The sequence below is a fragment of the Ochotona curzoniae genome, unplaced genomic scaffold, assembly GCF_017591425.1.
Source record: "Ochotona curzoniae isolate NIBS_2020 unplaced genomic scaffold, NIBS_Ocur_1.0 contig_908, whole genome shotgun sequence".
Lineage (NCBI taxonomy): Eukaryota > Metazoa > Chordata > Mammalia > Lagomorpha > Ochotonidae > Ochotona > Ochotona curzoniae.
This window is the reverse complement of record NW_024466607.1, coordinates 17,537,578-17,557,046: the sequence shown is the minus strand read 5'-3', so window position 1 is coordinate 17,557,046 and position 19,469 is coordinate 17,537,578. Positions and strand designations below refer to the sequence as shown.

Genomic DNA, 19,469 nt, shown 5'->3' with positions numbered 1-19,469 from the left:
TGAACGTTCATACATATATTCCATTTTTGTTGTGTAAAGTATGAGATCTTTCACCTGTTTTTCTTCAGCCGCTAGGCCACCAAGCCAGGCTCTAAATGATGTTTCTTAGAGTGGTAGCTCAAGTTACTGATTAGGGTATCTCATGTCTTAAGTGCTGATTTGAGTCTTAGCTGCTCTGCTTCCAGTTCAGCATCCTACTAATGTACCTGAGATGGTCATGTGGATGATGGCCCAAGTACTCGAGTACCATGCAGCCACGTGGCTGGAAGGCCCAGAGGGAGTATCTGACTTCTGGCTTTAGCCTGGCCCACATCTGGGCATAAACAGCATTTGAGGAATGAGCCAGCAAATGAAAAATCTGTCTGTCTCTGTGTCTCTCTCTGCTTTTCAAATAGAGTAGAAAATTTTTTTAAAAAAAAGTGTCAAGTGTATTGATCTTAGCTTTAATTTAGCGAATCAGTTACCTTTTGCCTTATCTTTCTGTAATGTAATAAGGCATGAATACTTGAATGTAAGAATGCCTTTAAAACATACACTTATTTTCTCAGAATACGGTTGAGGCCCTGTGTTCTCTAATAAGAACTTTAAATTTTTCTAGTACAGTTTTCAAAATTGTGTCTTAAAATACCTGTGTCCGTTAGGTAGTGATGAATTTATAGTAAAATAATAAAGTTTATTTTTTTTTTCCTTTGTCCTGATGTATAGCCGGATTCTCCGGAATACAAAGCTGCTTGCAAACTCTGGGATTTATACCTTCGGACAAGAAATGAGTTTGTTCAGAAAGGAGAAGCAGATGATGAAGATGATGATGAAGATGGGCAGGACAATCAAGGCACAGTTACTGAAGGAGTGAGTGTGCAGATGAGTGGGCCGTTGGAAGGTGGATGCGATTCCTGTCTCTGATTCCCTTTGAGCTGGTGTGGGTAACTGGGCTTTCTCTGTTCTTTGTACTGCTGACCTGAAAGGGCAGTGGATATTTACTCAATGCCCCACTCTAGTCTTTAGGAATCCTGGGGTATTTTGCACAATGCATGCCATGCTTGATTGTTTTCATGGATTACAGTAATGCATGTTTTCTGTTCTGTTTTAAGTACTACCAGTGTTCCTAGATTGAGGCACATAAGGGTAGGCAGAGTTGGAGAGTCAGTGAATTTACCACCTTTAGAAGTGCTTTTGTAGTTAGACTGATTAATGCTTCTAGAACCTGCTGAGTGTGTTCTTCTTATCTTGGTAATTTTGCAGTTTCTATTTGCAAAGTTCCAGTCATCCTGGAAATTTAAAAATAGGCTTTGGAAGGGATTACTTACTTATTTAGAGGGCAGAGTGATAGAGGTGGAGAAACAAAGTTAGAGAGACCTATTCCATTTATTGTTTCACTTGTCAAACTCCTGTGGTGCCAGCATCCTATGCGGGCACCTGTTTGAATCCTGATTGCTCCGTATTCTATTCTCTTATCTGCCAGTCTCCTGGGAAAATAGCAGAGCATTTATTTTGTTGCAGAAATTCTTTTAAAAGAAAAGGGTTGGGCCCAGCCCTCATGGCTAAAGTCCTTGCCTTGAACGCGTCAGGATTCCATAAGGGCGCTGGTTCTAATTCCAACTACCCCGCTTCTCATCCAGCTCCCTGCTTGTGGCTTGGGAAAGCAGTCGAAGACAGCCCAAAGCCTTGGGACCCTTGCACCCGTATGGGAGACCTGGAGGAAGTTTCTGGCTCCTGGCTTTGGATCGGCTTAGCTCTGGCCATTGAGACCATGTTTACCCAGGAAGTAAATGACATAAAAATGGGAATATTAGTTTACTTTCATATTGTCATGTTGATTTTCTTAAGCTTATGTTGTTGGGGACTCTTGCCACATTAACATATTTTAAATATTTATTTGTTATATTTTTATTGCCAAGTATTTTGCTAATCCCAAAACACTTAATGTGCTTCTCTCTCAGCAATTGTTTAGAACAAAAGTATCAGTGCTTTTCATAATTTAAGCAAGAAGTAATGACTAACATTTGCTTTTATATACACGAAACATGAATTTGAAGTGGCATTTAATATAAATAGTTTTAAAAACATTTATTTATTTTTATTACAAAGTCAGATATACAGAGAGCCGGAGAGACAGAGAGGAAGATCTTCCATCCGATGATTCACTCCCCAAGTGACTACAACAGCTGAAGCTGTGTCGATCTGAAGCCAGGAGCTCACAACTTCTTCCGGGTCTCCCACACGGGTGCAGGGCCCAGAAGCTTTAGGCCATGCTAGACTGCTTTCCCAGGCCACAAGCAGGGAGCTGGATGGGAAGCAAGGCTGCTGGGGTTAGAACTAGGCGCCCATATGAAATTGCTAGTGCAAGGCGAGGACTTTAGCTGCTAGGCTACCATGCGGGCCCCATTGAGTATTAAATCTTAACCAGAACATTCCATTGTTTGTTATAAAAGCATTCTTCAAATTCAGACCCTTGTTTTTGAGGTATGATCTTTCCTGTGTTCAAACATTAACTGAGCTAGGTGCAAGCCAGTCAGTCTGAAAGTAAGTATAATGCCCACCATTTTACTTTATCTCTTTTTAGCTTTGACGTAAAGCTTAGCTTGAATTTAGTTCTTAGATCTGAGAGAGACCTTCATGTAGTCCCACTCCTGTAGTCATTGTCCTACCAGGGCATCATGACTTCAGTGGAAACAAATGACAAATGTAGAAATGGCCAAGCATTCCAGTGCATGTTCCTTCCAGCTCAGTCACAGACTCTGAAAAGATCATGTGTTTCAATACATATGGTGCTTGAACTGTGTCATTGTAGTGTTCACTGCAGAATGGAGTTCAGTACAAGGACCTGAGCCAAGGGATTAGTCACTGCATTGATGTAAGGAGTCTCCTTCATTCCTTGTAAGCCATGCTAGCAGTGCAACCCCATGGACCAACATTAGAACATTTCTGTTTTCTTGAACCTGTACTTAAAATAGTTACTGTTTAGAAACTGTTGTTTTGAATTAGCTTTTCCGTTTCAGAAGCTATTTGATATTGGGCTTGTATTTATGGATTTCTGTCACAAAATACTTTTTTCTTCTCTTCTCCGTCTGCACCCCCCCAGTCTTCCCCAGGTTATTTGAAGGAGATATTGGAGCAGCTTCTTGAAGCCATAGTTGTGGCAACAAACCCGTCTGGGCATCTTATTAGTGAACTTTTTCAGAAACTGCCTTCTAAAGTGGTAAGTGATATGATTGGAGGCAGGTGAATTAAATGTCTACTTTTGTGTTAAGTAGCACAAGAATTTTAATAGTTCTGAGTTGTTAATACATAAAATAAGGTTAAAAAGACAGTGCTGGAGGCAGTCCAGAGCAGGTACTCATGGTGTCAGGGTCAAACACAAAGGGATTTTTCTATCTCTCATTGCACTTGACCAGGAGGTTATGGATTCTTTTTTGCCCCCTTAGGATTTAGATATTTATTTGAATGATAAGAATTACAGAGAGGGAGGGAGAGGCCGAGATCTCCCACCCACTGGTTCACTCCAGAGATGGGCTGGATGGATGGGCTGTGGAGCAGTTGAGGCTCATACAGTGTGACACTGTCACAGAAGGTGGTTTGATCCATTGTGTTATAATGTCAGCCCCAGGTTATGGATTTTTAAAAGATTGTGTTTTTTATTTTTATTCATTTTTTGTTTGGTAATTCTTTTTGTCTTTATTGTGGTAAAATATACAAAACATTGTTGCCATTTTTATGTGTGCAGTTCTGTGGAATTAAGTATTCGCCTTTCTATATCTCTAGAACTTTTACTCTCACAAAACTGAAGCTCATTTGCCCTAGGGCAGGAAGTATAGCCCTGCTGTCCCCTGGCTACTACTTACACCATTCTGCTATCATCTTGGTTTTGATGATTCTAGGTGTGTCGTATAAATATTTGACCTTTTGTAACTGGCTGATTGTACTAAGTGTATGTGCAGGTTCATCCATGTTCCGTATCAGGATTTCATTCTTTTTTCACAATGAATAATAATGTAGGGATGCGGAATTTGAGCTGCAGGTTATTTGAGGCCCAAAAAATCATTTGATTTGGCCAAGGCAGCTATAAGTGGGAATTGAAGTGCAATAAATCTGCAGCAGGCTAATTTTTAAGTTGGTAATTTTATAAGTGATGTTAAAAATAACCAAATGGGGCTTGACTTGGTAGCTTAGCAGCTTAAGTCCTAACCTTGCACATGGCAGGATCTCATAAGGGCACCAGTTTGTGTCCCAGCAGCCCCACTTCCCATACAGCTCCCTGCTTGTGGCTTGGGAAAGCAGTTGAGGATGGCCCAAAACCTTGGGACCTGCATAGGAGACCCAAAAGAGGCTCCGGGATCCTGGCTTCAGATCATCTCAGCTCCGGCCATTGCAGCCACCTGGAAGGTGAATCAGCGAATGGAAGATCTTCCTCTTGTCTCTCCTTCTCTTTGTGTATCTGACTTTCCAATTAAAACTAAAAAAAAAAAAAATCTTGAAAAAATATGTATGTTATATATATCCAAATGACTCCTTGCAAGGAAAAGTTCCCCAGCCCTGGCATATAAGCATCGTGTTTTTGAAAGCATTCACATGTCACTGGAAATTTGGATTATTTCCAAGTTTAGCACTTTTGTGATAAAATAAAAAGCACCCAAACTAGGTGTTTTATGTGTTCATTGGTTTCTTTTTTCAAAAAAATTATTTACTTATTTGAAATGAAGAATTAGAGACAGAGGGAGAGAGAAGAGAGAGAAATGACTGCAGGAGCCTAGAACTCCATCTGAGTCTGTCACATGGGTTCCAAGTTACTTGGCCCATCTTCATTGTTTTCTCAGGCACATTAGCATTGAGCTGGATGCAAAGTGAAGCAACAGATACTCCAACCAGGAATCGCATGTGTTACTAGTATCCCAGGTGTGGCTTAACTTGTACCACAGTGCTGCTCCATTAAAAAAAAAAGTGGGTCCCTGTGACTTGACACTGGAAAATGAATAGCTACAGATGCAACTCACATTGTAGCCTCTTTGCACAGCGAAAGTTTCCATGTCCTCAGCATTTCAATATTCCTGATTAACTACATTTATTGCACTTGTGATATGTTGCTTTTGTATCTACCTCCTTCCCTCTTGAGGACAGAAACTATCCCTGTTTGTCTTTATGTCACTGGTTAGAATCCAGCATGTCATTGGGCTGAGAAAAGATTTTTGAGTAATGAATAGTGTACAGCTTTCCTTGCCAGTTATTGACAATGCTGTGTATTGACTAACATGTAAAGCACATGACCACTCTTAACCTACTTAGGGGTATGATAGAAGATTTATGATTCTGAGCCAAGCCATTTGGCTGCTGGTTAACATGCCAGCACCCTGTAGCAGAGGGCCCAGCACTCACAGACTCATGGTACCTGGCTCCAGCTTTCTGGAGGCTACAGTAGTTGGATTTTTTGCCACCCACGTGAGAGAACTAGATTGGCTTTCTGGCTCCCAATTTTAGCCTTGGCCCAGCCCTGGCCTGTCGGGCACCAGACCAATGACTGCTCACTATCTGTTTCTGTCTCGTGGCTTTCCAGATTTTTATAAAGGACAGGGAGGAAACGTTTGGTGAGAAACCTGAGGGGCAGAGCTGTTCTGTTTTTGCCTTTGTAAATCTCTCCAGGCATGCTGACTAGAAGGATTGGGAACTGTCGGTCAGCAGCCTGGCTTTCTCTTCACCTCCTGCTGGGTGGTCTTACCACTATAGTTATCCCTCTGAACTGTCTTTCAGAAGGGAGTTAGGGAGGGTTTTGATGCAAAGACTAGTGGGGTCAAAGTGGCGGTTACATGATAAAGTATCACTGAAGTTTTCCCTTGCCTGCTGTGATATAGTGATGGCTGACTTGCACAGATGGGAATTGCTGAGAAAGCAAGTCTGACTTCCCTGGAATCCTTTATAACTGAGAAAACCAGTTTCTGAATTTTTATTAACTTCAGTTGTTTCCAATGTAGAGCACACCCTGTTGGGATTCCTGAGGTCAGGGAATCGTGAAAACCTCAAGGATGGGGGCGGGAGGGGGACGTGGGCCTACGAATGGCTCAGAGGCTACCTTCTCACCCTGCAAGCACTGTCGTCCCATATGGGCACTGGTTTCTATCCTAGCTGCTCTGCTTCCCATCCAGATCTCTGCTTGTGGCCTGGGAAACTGGTAGAGGACACCCCAAAGCCTTGGGACCCTGCAACAACATGAGAGACCCTGAAGAAGCTCCTGGCTCCTGACTTTGGCTCAACTCCACTCGAGCTTTGTGGCCACTTGGTCAGGTGAATCAGCGGATGAAAGATCTTTCTCTCTGATTCTCTGCAAATCTTAACTGCCTGTCCAATAAAAATAAGTCTTTAAGAAAAAAATAAACAGAAAAAAAGCCTGAAGGATGTCCCCACCATATTCATCTGGAGATGAGCTAATACTTGATAATTCAGAAGTTCCTAGTAATTTTGCTTTGCTATTTTTCTTTTTTAAAGATTTATTTATTTATTTATTTATTTATTTATTTATTTATTGGGAAGTCAGATTTTACAGAGACAACGATTTTCCGTCTGTTGGTTCGCACCCCAAGTAGTTCCAGTAGCTAGACCTGAGCTGATCTAAAACCAGGAGCCAGGAGTTTCTTGTAGGTACTCCATGTGGGTACAGGGTCCCAAGGCTTTGGGCCGTCCTCAGGTGCTTTCCTGGGCCGCAAGCAGGGAGCCAGAAGGGAAGTGGAATATCCGGAATTAGAACTGGTGCTCATATGGGATCCCAGCGTGTGGAAGGTAAGGACTTAAGCCGCTAGGTGACCACGCTGGGCCTGACTTTGCTATTTTTCAACAGTTTCATTTAAAAGGTACATTTTGAAAAAATATATTTTTACAGAAATAAAGCATTATGCATGAGATCAACAAAATCTTATTTCTGACATCTTATAGATTCTAGTGAAGGAATGTTTATATGAAATATTATGTAATTGTTTAAGTTGCAAAATTAAAAGATTTTGTAACAAACCCATTAAGGACAGGAGATCATAAATTATACAGTTGTATAATTCTGTGAATGTGGAGGTTTTTAAACATTGTCATAGCATATGTGCCATATGAAGGTGTATGTTCAATGCCAACTGTAAATAAACTCACGTTCTGCTATTGGATGTTTCACGAGGCTTCTGAAAATCACATAATGCGCGAGTAGCCATGTCTAACTGTTCAATGGTTTAGCAACAAATTTTCAGTGTGCGTATTTTTAATGAATGCTAACATTTACTGAGCATTTTTGTCTTCCAGCAATATCCAGACTATTATGCAATAATTAAGGAGCCTATAGATCTGAAGACCATTGCACAGAGGATACAGGTATGAAGATGCTGTTTGTAATGGTCTGTGGTGACAAATTCCTCTTTCTTGTAGACTTAGAAAAGGCAGAAGCATATGTCTCTGTAGGGTTATTAGCAGATCCTTGGGACAGTGTGGTGGCTCAGCAGTTTAATCCTTTGCCTGTAGAAGTGGTATTGCATATGGGTGCCAGTTCTTATCCTATCTGCTCCACTTCCAAACCAACGCTCTGCTTATGTACAGGGACAGCTGCAGGGGATGGCTAAAGTGTTTGAACCCCTGAACCCACGTGGGAGACCAGAAGAAGCCCCTGGTTCCTGGCTTTGGGTCAGCACAGCCCCAATCTTTGTAGCCATTTGGGGAGTGAACTAGTAGATGGAAGATCTCTGTCTTTACTTCTCCCTATGTATCTGCCTTTCCAATAAAAAATAAATAAATCTTTGGGCCTGGTGTGATAGCCTAGTGGCTAAAGTCTTTGTCTTACATGTGCTAGGATTCCATATGGGTGCTTGTTCTAATCCCAGCAGCCCCACTTCCCATCCAGCTCCAAGCTTGTGGCCTGGGAAAGACCCTGGGTACTGACCCTGCAGCCACATGGGAGATCTGGAAGACATTCCTGGCTCCTGGCTTCAGATCAGTACAGCTCTGGCCGTTGTGGCCACTTGGGGAATAAGTCATTGAACAGAGATTTTTCTGTCTCTCCTCCTCTCTGTATATCTGACTAATAAAAATAACTAAATCTTTAAAAAATAATAAAATAAATAAATCCTTTTTAAAAAGTTATTAGCAAATAATATAAATAAGTGATAACATCACCGGTTGTAGCTTTAGATTGTTTGAAAGCATCAGTTATGGAGATTTCTGGTGGTGAAAGGTACCTTGACAGTAGAGACTTTTTTTAGTTCTTCAATATTATCTGCTTCCAAAAGCTTTATGTTATCTTTTTACTTATTTTAAAGATGCATTTATTTTTATTTCAAAGGCAGATTTACATAAAAATGCAGAGACACATCTTCCATCGCTGATTTACTCCCTAAATGGCTGCAACAAGTAGAACTGGTGTGATCCAAAGCTAGGAGCCAGAAGCTTCCTCCATGTTTCATGAAGGTGAAGGGATACAAGACCTAGGGCTCTTCTTCCCCAGCTCATTATCAGGGAGCTGGATTGGAAATGAAACACTCAGGACACTCTTGGCATCGCTGGTAGGGGATTAGCTTGCTATGTCACCACCTTGCCCCCAACTTCGATATCTTGAAGTAAAAGCTGTGTACAATGCTGCTATGGCAGTATAAAATACTTTTTTGTCCTTGGCCTCCTGTCTCCTTTTCATCTGTATCTGCAGCAGCAGTAGTAACAATTATCAGGCATGTAGGCTTGCTGGCACCTAGCATTGTTCTAAATGCTTTGTGGGTTAGCTAATGCTAATGCATTCAGAAGAAAACAGTTGTTATTCCCATTTCACAGCTTAGAAAATTGAAACACAGTATTGTTAAATAACTTGCTTACATCATCACCAGGTAAGGATAAGAGCAAGGATTAAATGTGGGAAGTCATTCTGCAGAATCTGATTGTAGCTGCCGCTCTATCTCCACAGAGTTCATGGTCAGTAAATATTGAGTACATGTTTGACTAAGATTTAAAATTTGATGATCAAAAGCTAAGGAAAGTATAGAGAGAAAGCTAAGTTTTACCAGAAATCCAGTTTTTACATTGGAATTGACATGTGTCTTTTCCTCACTGGCTTATTTCTGGCTGTCACCTTGGTCAGGTACTTTACCTGCTTCCTATCCTGTGTGTTGGGAGTAAGATTACATGTTTGCAGTCATATAAGTCATCAATAATGCAAGGAAAGCATGTCGCATGGCCCCTATGATGGGAAGTCATAGGGGTGCGAGTCACTGCGCCTCCTGGGGAAGTGGGCCTTAGTGCTCCCGGGAGATGGTCGGGGGCAGTAAGCGCGCTGCGGGGTCTCATTGAGAAGTGACAGTGGGCTGCAGTGTTGGGAGGGAGACTCTGCCTTTATTTTCACTTCCCAGAGTAAAGACTTAACAATGTAGTAATTACTGGTATGCTTTCTGGATTTATTTTATTTTTTAAGTATTTTTATTTATTTGCAAAGTCAAAGTTACAGAGAAAGGGAAAAGTAGGAAATCTTTCTATCAGCTGGTTAACTCCCCTGATGGCTGTAATGGCCAGGCAAAGCTGGAGCACAGGCCCAAGGATTTGGGTCATCTTTCTCTGCTTTTCCTGTTTCCTAAGCAGGGAGCTGCATCCCAAGTGGAACAGCTGGGGCTTGAACCAATGCCCATATGAAATGCTGGCATCTCAGGTACTGACTTTATGCCATACATTATGTCAGCTCCTATGAATACACTTTCACAGAATGTTAAGATACAGATTCGCTAATGTGTCACCTGACATTCAAGGCAGCTCAATAATTTGGGTTACTGAGAATGATGCCGATCTCCTAAGTCCAGGAAGTTTAATGTTTCACAATATTGAAAATCAAATCAGATCTTTAAACACCTCTGCCTTAGGACCAGTGTTGTGGTGTGACAGGTTAAGATTCTGCCTGCAACCCCAGCATCAGATATGGGTGCTGGTTTGAGTTCTGATACTTTGCTTCTGATCCAGCTTCCTGCTAACGTGCCTGGGAAAGCAGCAGAGAATGGCCCAAGTGCTTGTGCCCCAGCGATGATATGGGAGAGCCAGTGAAGCTCTTGCGTTTGATCTGGCTGGGCTCCAGCCGATGCAGCCCTTTGGGGAGTGAGCCAACCAATAGAAAATGGACCTCTCTCTCTGTAACTCTGTCTTTTAAATAATTTAAATAAATCTTTAAAGAATAAGCACCTATGCCTCAGCCCCACTTTCTCTGATGCTGTCTTGTCTTTCTTCTTTCCAAAAACTCCAGAACCACTTGTTGTTGTTACTGCCATTAGTATGTAAGCGAATCCTTGTTCTCTTATGTCCAAATTGTTGGAATAATCTCTCCAGTACTTTCTGCATCTTCTTCACTCACCTTGTCTTTCTTCCTGCCTTTCTGCTACTCAGACTGAAATCACTTGTATTTATTTATTTGTTTTTATTGGAAAGTCAGATATACGGAGAGGAGAAGAGACAGAGAAAGATCTTCCATCTGCTCATTCACTCCCCAAGCTGCCGCAATGGCCGGAGCTGTGCCGATCTGAAGCCAGAAGCCCGGGGACTCTTCTGGTTCTCCCATGCGGGTGGGTGCAGGGTCCCAAGGCTTTGGGCAGTCCTCGACTGCTTTCCCAGGTGACAAGCAGAAAGTGGATGGATGGCAGAGCAGCCAGAACACAAACTGGTGCCCATATGGGAACCTGGCACATACAAGACGAGGACTTTAGCCACTAGGCTACTGTGCTGGGATTTACTTGTATTATTATACTGCAACTCCTTGTGCCAGTTTAATAGTAATTCTCTCTAAAGCAGAAAACAAATTATGGAAAGGGTATTGGATAGGTCAAAATTGTTGGGACGGCGACTGAGCAACTACTCTGGGAAACATGCAGAGCTCAGGCTTGCACTGTGCAGCTAAGCTTGTGCACAGCCCCTTGGGGTGCCGTTGCTGTCCCTAGCCCTTTCAGGCCCCGAATGCTTGCTGCTCCTCTGCTAGGCTTTTCCTTGCTGCAGCTGTCAGGAACAAGTTACTGTCATTCCCTGGCAGTTGCTATGGTCACTTGCCCTCTAAGCATGAATTTGCTGATATGTGGTTCTTTGCCAGTAGCCTTCCCTCTTGGACCATCTCATTGGACGGAGGGTACTCCCTGCCAGAGATTCTTCCAGATGTTGGGTGGTCCTACATAGCAGATAACCTTTTTCCTCTCCTTTGCCAGGCTCCCTGGACCCTACCTCATTTGTCCTCATCCTATCTGTGTAGCTTATATTATGATTCTGCAGTTTCCCCATCTTCCTTCAAGTTCATTGCATTAGTCTCAAACCTGAGCTGTTCACTTCTGTGTGTTTATCACTAGTCATATGTGCTATGTACCAAGAGTGTCTCCTCACTTCATTTCCTTTTCAGTTGAGGAAAGTATGAATATCTCTGGATTATTTTGAAACAGTGAACTTTCAGATACAGTAGCTTGTGGGTAGTGATGTAATGGTAGCCTGTATGCTTGACTGATTTTATGTTTTACTTCAGGAAGGGTTTATCTCTTACTGTCAAGCCCACTTCAACGATTTAGTATTTAGGAAGAACTTAAGTTTTTCTTGTGTTATAACCACTTTGTGTTTGCTAAATATAACTTTTTTACCTTATTTTATTTTTTAAAACTTTTTATGAAAATGTTACTTATAGCAAAAAATTATTTGTAAATGGTTAATACTAATAATTTGTATAAGGGAAAATGATTTTACTTTCCAGAATATTGGAAATGTGGAGAATTTTTAAAATATGTGTTCTTTTTTTAGAGATTATATTGATTAACTCTCATTAAGAGGAACTGCTGTGTTTTGTTGTTTACTATAGAATGGAACCTACAAAAGTATTCATGCAATGGCCAAAGATATAGATCTCCTAGCAAAAAATGCCAAAACATACAACGAGCCCGGCTCTCAAGTGTTCAAGGTCGGTTTTCTGTATTGTGTCCCAGTACTCTATTCTTTTTATTACTGAGTAATGTCCTATCATGTGAATGTGCTGTGTTTGATTTACTCATTCTTCAACTGCTACACATTTGAGTCATTTCTATTTTTTGGCTATCGTGAATAATGTTGCTGTGAATATTCATATGTAAGTTTATATGTGGATTTATACCTTAATTTATGGGGGGTGTGGGATAAAATTGCTGTCATGTGATAACTATGCATTTGCTGAAGACTAACCAACCTTTTTGAAAATAGCCATGTTGGGGCCTGGCACAGTGATTCTGTGGCTACATTCTCGCTTTGCAAGTTCTGGGATCTCATATGGGCACTGGTTCATGTCCTGGCTGCCCCACTTCCCATGCAGATACCCTGCTTGTGGCCTGGGGAGGATGGTCCAAAATAGATGGTAAAAATCTGCCTTTCCAATAAAAATAAGTAAATCTTTTAAAAATAATAATAATGAATCTTTTTTTTTTAATTTGCTTTTTTTTAATTGGAAAGTCGTATATGCAGAGAGGAAGATCTTATATCTGATGGTTCACTCCCCAAGTGTCTGCAACGGCCAAAGCTGTGCCGATCAGGAGCCAGGAGCCTCCTCCAGGTCTCCGACATGGGTGCAGGATCCCAAGGCTTTGGGCCGTCCTCAACTGCCCTCCTAGGCCACAAGCAGGAAGTTGGATGGGAAGTGGAGCTCCTAAGACTAGAACCGGCGCCCATATGGGATCCTGGTGCATGCAAGGCGAGAACTTTAGTTGTTAGGCTGTTGCACTGGGCCCAAACATAAGTAAAGCTTTAAAAACAAATTTTAAAAGGCATGGCATTTTACATTCCCACTAGTGATATACAAGTGTTACAGTTTCTTTGTTACTCCAACCCTTGTTTTTATTTTTGTTTTTATTTTATACTCAGCACCCAAGTGGATGTGAAATACTCTTACTGTGAATTTGATTTGTGTTTTCATGATAAGTAATGATGCTAAATGTCTTTTCATGTGCATGTTGGCTCTTTCTGTATTTTTAAAGAAATGTCTGCCCATTTGCAAATTTTAAATTAGGCTTTTTTTTTTTTTTTACTAATAATAGTTCTTTATACTGGATATTATCAGATGATTTTAAACACCTGCTATATTTTCAATTTTATGCTACTTTTCTTTGACTCATAAAAATGATTTTGTTTTATGAAGTCTAAGTTTGGTTGGTTGGCTGATATGTTTTAGTTGTCTTATCAAAGAAATCCTGGTCTAACCCAAGGTCATAAAGATTTAGCACTTTTGTTTTCTTCTAGGAATTTCATAGGTTAGCCATTACATTTAGATCTTTGCCCCAATTTGAATTTCTTTTTCTGGAGGTAAGGTAGGAACTCAAATTCATTCTTTCACATGGGATATTATCCCAGGGCCTATTCTGAAAGGACCACTCTTTTTCCCATTAAATTTTCTTGACACCTTTAGTGAAAATCAGTTGATCATCTCTATTAATCCAGAAGTCTATTCTTGTGCCAGAGTTAGTTTTTGTTCCATTATTTAGTTAAATATTAATTCGGTCCCTGTATTTATCTTTTGTTTTTAACATGAGTTATTTATTTTAAAGATTTATTTATTTATTTGGAAGAGTTGGGGAGAGATTTTTTTTACCTGCTGGTCACTCCATATGTGGCTGCAGCTGCTGGGGATGGGGCAGGCTGAAGTTAGGAGCTAGGTGTGTCATCGAAGTCTCATAGGTGACAAGGCCCTGTGTAGTTGGACTCCTGCTTTCCCCAGGCCATGAGCAGAGAGCCAGTGCAAATATTGCAGAGCTGAGGTACTCCAACATGTTGGGCTTATCTTCAGTGCAAACTAGTGAGATGGAATTTGGATCTACTGAAGAACTGGTTTGACTGGCCTGGTATGCCAACATATTCTGGTTTAATTACATGTTCCTCAAATGGCAAAGACCTCCCATCCCTGTTCGTGGGAAGAGTGTCCCTCCCTATTGTGAGGCTTCTTGTATAGCACCCCCAGGTCCCAGCTGAGAGGAAGTACTTTCTGGGGAAGGGGACGTTTGATAAAAAAGATAGGCATATGGATTACATAGGGTAGAGGGGGTATGGTTTGCAGCTCATGACCCTAAGCTACCTGTCTACCTATATGCATTTTCATTCTCCCCTCAGGAAATTTTCAACCCTTAATCTTAAAGGTTGCTGAAGGGTGCATCTTCTGCAGCTACTTCCTGCTGATTAGGATTGCAGACCTTGCCTGTCTCATCTAATGGATCCATCTCTTGAGCCAGAGAATTGTTTTTAAGATTTTTTTTCTTATTGCAGTCATATATATATAAACACATACAGAGAGGCAAAGAGAAAGATTTCCCATTTTCTCATTCACTCCCTAAGTGACCACAATGGCAGTAGCTTGGCTAATCCAAACCCAGGAGCTCTTCTGGGTCTTCCAAGCAGGTACAGGGTTCCAAAGCTTTGGGCCGTCCTCGACTGCTTTCCCAGGCCACAGTCAGGGAGCTGGATGGGAAGTAGAGCTGCCGGGATTAGAATTGACGCCCATATGGGATCCAGGCGCGTTCAAGTCAAGGACTTTACCGGCAAAGCTACCACGCTGGGCCTAAACCAGAGAATTTTTAGTCAGTGCCAGTGTCTGTGTTCCCTGTATGATCCTCATTACTCTGAGAAGTTGTTGGATTCTTTTTGACTTTGAAATAAGTCTTCGGTTGGTTAACTGGAGTAGTCAGGCTATCTTTCCTGTGCACTGGGGTGTGTTCCTTTCCTCTATACGGGAGCTTTCTAAGGTGGTAGAGCAACATGCAATGTGTGCGCTGAGGTCATGGCTCATGCGCTCGGTTCCCTGATGTCTGAGATCTGGGGGCATCCAAGGCCAACTGGATATGAAAGCATTGCTGACCACTTTCTAATGCTAAAGGCCATCGATGGGATCAAGGACAGTTATATAAAGGCAGGTGTTCCGGGAAGACTCAGGTGACTGGCTTCCAGGACTTGTGAGGACAGGGGCAGCAGTGCTCCTGGATTATCCCTGCCCATGTCGCTCTGGATCCTAGACCCTCTGCCAGCCAGACCAGTCGACACCTAGGACAGGACAACCTCTGCTGCTAGTCCCTGTGTTCAAACTTCATAAATATGAAAAACGATCTGAGGTGTAATTTACAGTGCAGCAGACTTTCATTGTTTTCTAATTAGTTTTTAGAAATTATTCTAATCCTGTAAAGAACAACTTAGAAGAATTGCTTAAGTGAATAGAGGTATTCAGAAACCTTTTTGTAGTAATATCACTTAGACTTTTTGAATGCTAACACAAATGCTAAAAATTATTAGTAAAACTTTATCATTTGTCTTTTAAGAAACTTGTAAAATCAAGTAAGATTTCTAGAATCCATGTGTTTTCATTGCTTGATAAGATATTTTCAATGTGCAATATTAATTGCTAGTTGATATGATTAAGAAGTTTACTTTTGATCTGGTTATTTTTCCTAAGCCTAACTTTGAAGACAAAGGAAGTTTTTATTTGATATGTTAATATACTGTTAATTTAAGCTCTTCAGTTCGTGTGCATAGACTTTGAACCAGAAGAACATCTTTTGTTTCAACTTTTAGATCAGAGTACTACAATAGGATTCACTGTGCTTTGCCGTCAGATCTTTGTTTACCAGTTTTCCTGCTTAGCTTTAAAAGAACCGTGAGCATTTTAACTTACATTGAATTATAGGCAACTTTTATGAATGTTTTATGTTTGTGGATAGTGAAAGGAAGTTTGCTGCTTAGGGAAGGAGTCCCATAGAAATGGGTAAGAGTATACTTTCTTCAGTTTTTTTCTAAAATTTAGTAATTTTATCTTGACAGGATGCAAATTCAATTAAAAAAATATTTTACATGAAAAAGGCGGAAATTGAACATCATGAAATGACAAAGTCAAGTCTTCGAATAAGGTAGGTTAAAATATGTAAAGTCTTTGTGTAGTCACATTTGCCAGATTTTCTAGCTAACGAAATCAGTACAGTAGAAAACAAGATTTATGGGGCCCGGCAGCGTGGCCTAGCGGCTAAAGTCCTAGCCTTGAACGCACCGGGATCCCATATGGGCACCGGTTCTAATCCCAGCAGCTCCATTTCCCATCCAGCTCCCTGCTTGTGGCCTGGAAAAGCAGTAGAGGACGACCCAAACCTTGGAACTCTGCACCCGCGTGGGATACCCGGAAGGAGGCTCCTGGCTTTGGATCCGCGCAGCACCGGCCATTGTGGTCACTTGGGGAGTGAATCATCAGATGGAAGATCTTTCTGTCTCTCCTCCTCTCTGTATATCTGACTTTGTAATAAAAATAAATAAATCTTTTTAAAAAAATAAACAATTCTTTAAAAAAAAAAGAAAACAAGATTTATGTTGATTTACAGATTAGTTTTATAGTTGATAATGAAATTCTAAAGACAGAGGTAACCCCTTTGCAGCCCTTGCATAGTAGCTGATGGTCTTCATTTATTATTTTTAAAATTCTGTTTATTTGGGGCCAACATTGTGGTGTGAATGGTAGAACCACTATCTACAATGCCAGCATCCCATATGAATGTCAGTTCAGGACCCGGCTGTTCCATTTCTGGTCTAGCTCTCTGCTGATCTGCCAGGGAAACCAGCAGAGGACTGTAATTGCTTGGGTCCCTTTACCCACATGGTAAACCTGGCACAGCCCTGGCAGTTGTGGCCATTTGGGGAATGAACAAGCAGATGATTCACTCCTCCTATTTCTCTGCTTACCTTCTTTTTTTTTTTTTTAAGATTTTAAAATTTTTATTGCAAAGTCAAATATACAGAGAGGAGAAGAGATAGAAAAATATCTTCCATCCACTCCCCAAGAAGCTACAGTGGCCAGAGCTGTGCCAATCTGGAGCCAAGAGCCAGGAGCTCTTCCAGGTCTCCCACACAGAATGCAGGGTGCCAAGGCTTTAGGCCGTTCTCGACTGCTTTCCCAGGCCACATTGCTTCTCCTTCTTTGTAACTCTCTTTCAGCTAATTAAGTAAATCTTTTAAAAATTGTTTATGTATGTAAGAGACATACATACTGAGATCGTTATCTGTTGGTTCACTGTGCAAGTGTGCTCAATTGCCAGGGCAGGACCAGGCGGAAGCCAAGAGTCAGGAATTCAGTCCGTGTTTTCTACATTGGTGTCAAGAGATCAAATACTTGAGCCATTGCATGCGGCCACCCAGGAATACCATTATCAGGAAGCTGCAATTGGGAGCAGAGTTAGAACCTTAAATACAGACACTTCAGTGTGGTCTACAGGCACCCCCATAGTCCTTATTTAAAATATGTATATGTATAAGATTTAGTATCACTATATGCTTTCATTGCTTTATAAAGACATGAATATATATGTATTATCAGTCACGTGCATGTACTGTATAATGGTATATGCTTTTATTTGTAGTGACTATGTTTAGCCAGGTGGCAGAACATCTGATATCTTACCCTGGCTTTATCTGAAACTGGGACTGGGCCTTTGAGCAAGTCTTAATTCTAGGATTCAGTTTCTTTCTCTGCAGTGGGCAGTTTTTCTGACCACCTTCCAAGTTTTCTTTTGGCCCTGAGGTTTGTTCCTGCCTCAGGTCCTCTGGTCACTCTATAGGACTGGTCCAGATCATTCTCTGCTATGTTCCCTGGTCGAAGAGCAGGGACTGCTGCATAGCAGAGGTTCAGAATATGTTTACGTTTCTATTTAGAGAAGAAGGAAATAGTTGTCTCCCTTTTGTTTGCCCAGCATTATGGTTTCAGCTGTCAGTCTTCTCAACTTTTTTATCTTGTCTCTGGATAGGACTTCATCACATTTGGCTGCAGCCAGACTGACAGGTCCTGCACATAGTAAAAGCAGCCTTAGTGAAGAGAGAAATTCCACTAGCAAGTATTACCGGTGAGACAGTATTTGGTCTGAAAGCTAACCCAAGTTTATAAGGACAGGCATACTAATGTTACCTGGTACCTATTTGGAAGTAATATTTTTTACTATAATTGAGATATTGTAGGGTTTATTATAAAATTCCTTATTTAAAAGGTTTTAGTTCAATACAAATATAACAACAAAAAAATAGGGTGGAGTTCTATGAGTAATTTTCATAAAGTTCTTGGAAGTATATATTAAGCAAAACTATACATGACTTTTCAAATTTTTTGCAAAAAAAAAAAAGATTTTTTTTTCCTATTTGAGAGACAGAAAAATAGATGATTCCTATCTACTCTTTTCGCTCACAGAATACTAAAAGGTTTTGTGTTCATACCAGACTATATGATTGTAAAAACAAGGATCTTAGGTATAAGCTGTGACTGTAACTGAATTATTATTTTCCATAAAGTAGGGGGTAAGTAATGTTATTTCAATCAATAGCAAATCGCAAGTAACTTCTTCCTTTATTACACTTTCCTCATTATACCCCTCCCTCCTTACTGAAATAGAAAAAAGTGCTTTTCTTGACTAAGATCATTTATTAGACATATTAGGAAGCACAAAGATAAGCAAAAGAAACAGTTGAATAGAAATTAGTTCTCTATTAATGTTTTGTTAGCTATTCCTGTTTCTTATGAGTAAACAAATTATTATAATACCATTTTGTGTCTTCTAATAGTTTGTTTTTCTTTGTAGGAATAAAAGAACAGTGCAAGGGGGTCGTTTATCAGCAATTACCATGGCACTTCAGTATGGCTCAGAGAGTGAAGAGGATGCTGCTCTAGCTGGTAGGTATTAGGGCATTATGAGTTATGTGCTTTCTGCATGGGTCCTTCTGGGTAAGCAATGGTGCAGTCACTGACCTGGCCTGGAGTTTGCTGGTTCTTGGGGAATGTAATATTTTATGGCACTTACTTGATTTGCAGATTTACCCAAAAGCTTGTTGCTTTCCTTTGTGTAAAAACCCATGTCTGGGGGGATAAATACTTTCACAGCAGCAAGTGTTTTAGGGGTGGTACTGTGGTGTAATGGATAAAGCCACCACCTGCAATGGTGGCATCCCGTGTGGGTGCTGGTTTTAGTCCCAGCTGCTCCACTTCCAATACTGCTCCCTGCTAATATGCTTTGCAAAACAGCTGAAGGTGGTCCAAGTGTTTAGGTCCTCCTGCCTATATGTGTGAAGTATCAAAGATGCTCCTGGTTGCTGGCTTCAGCCTGGCCTACCCCTAGCCACTGCAGCCATTTGAGGAGTGAACCAACAGGTGAGAGACTTGTCTGTCTGTTGCCTTCTCTCTGTGTAACTGTACCTTTCAAATAAATAAACATAAACCTTTAAACAATGTTTTGGTAATGTAGCAGTTTAAAACCTACAATGGTAAGTAGTGAATACCTGGAGCCAGTGTGGCATTGCATGTTAAACCTCTGCCTGTGATGCAACATTCCATATGTATGCTGACTTGAGTCCCTGCTGTAAATAAAATAGATGTTAGCAATAATGATAATGAATACGTGTTACACTGTATCCCACATCAGGGTATCCCACAGAGAAATGTGTGTCATGTGAGATTTTTTTCAAGCTACTGACCTCTGTCTTCAATGGGCTCTGGT

At 41.0% G+C, this 19,469-nt stretch overlaps 1 protein-coding gene across 6 annotated transcripts in view; it reads left to right on the top strand.

Annotated features, from left to right (window-relative positions):
• The window catches only part of PBRM1 (polybromo 1), a 93,657-nt gene that overhangs the window by 20,229 nt on the left and 53,959 nt on the right, over window positions 1-19,469 (top strand). For 4 of the 6 annotated variants that reach the window (XM_040994603.1, XM_040994606.1, XM_040994604.1 and 1 more), the window contains 7 exons: window positions 706-849; window positions 3,083-3,199; window positions 7,270-7,338; window positions 11,810-11,908; window positions 15,772-15,857; window positions 17,736-17,831; window positions 18,558-18,649. In XM_040994603.1, coding sequence (XP_040850537.1) covers window positions 706-849; window positions 3,083-3,199; window positions 7,270-7,338; window positions 11,810-11,908; window positions 15,772-15,857; window positions 17,736-17,831; window positions 18,558-18,649 — 703 coding nt within the window. The remainder of the gene's footprint in view (window positions 1-705; window positions 850-3,082; window positions 3,200-7,269; window positions 7,339-11,809; window positions 11,909-15,771; window positions 15,858-17,735; window positions 17,832-18,557; window positions 18,650-19,469) is intronic. The other 2 variants (XM_040994605.1, XM_040994607.1) reach the window with 1 other exon arrangement.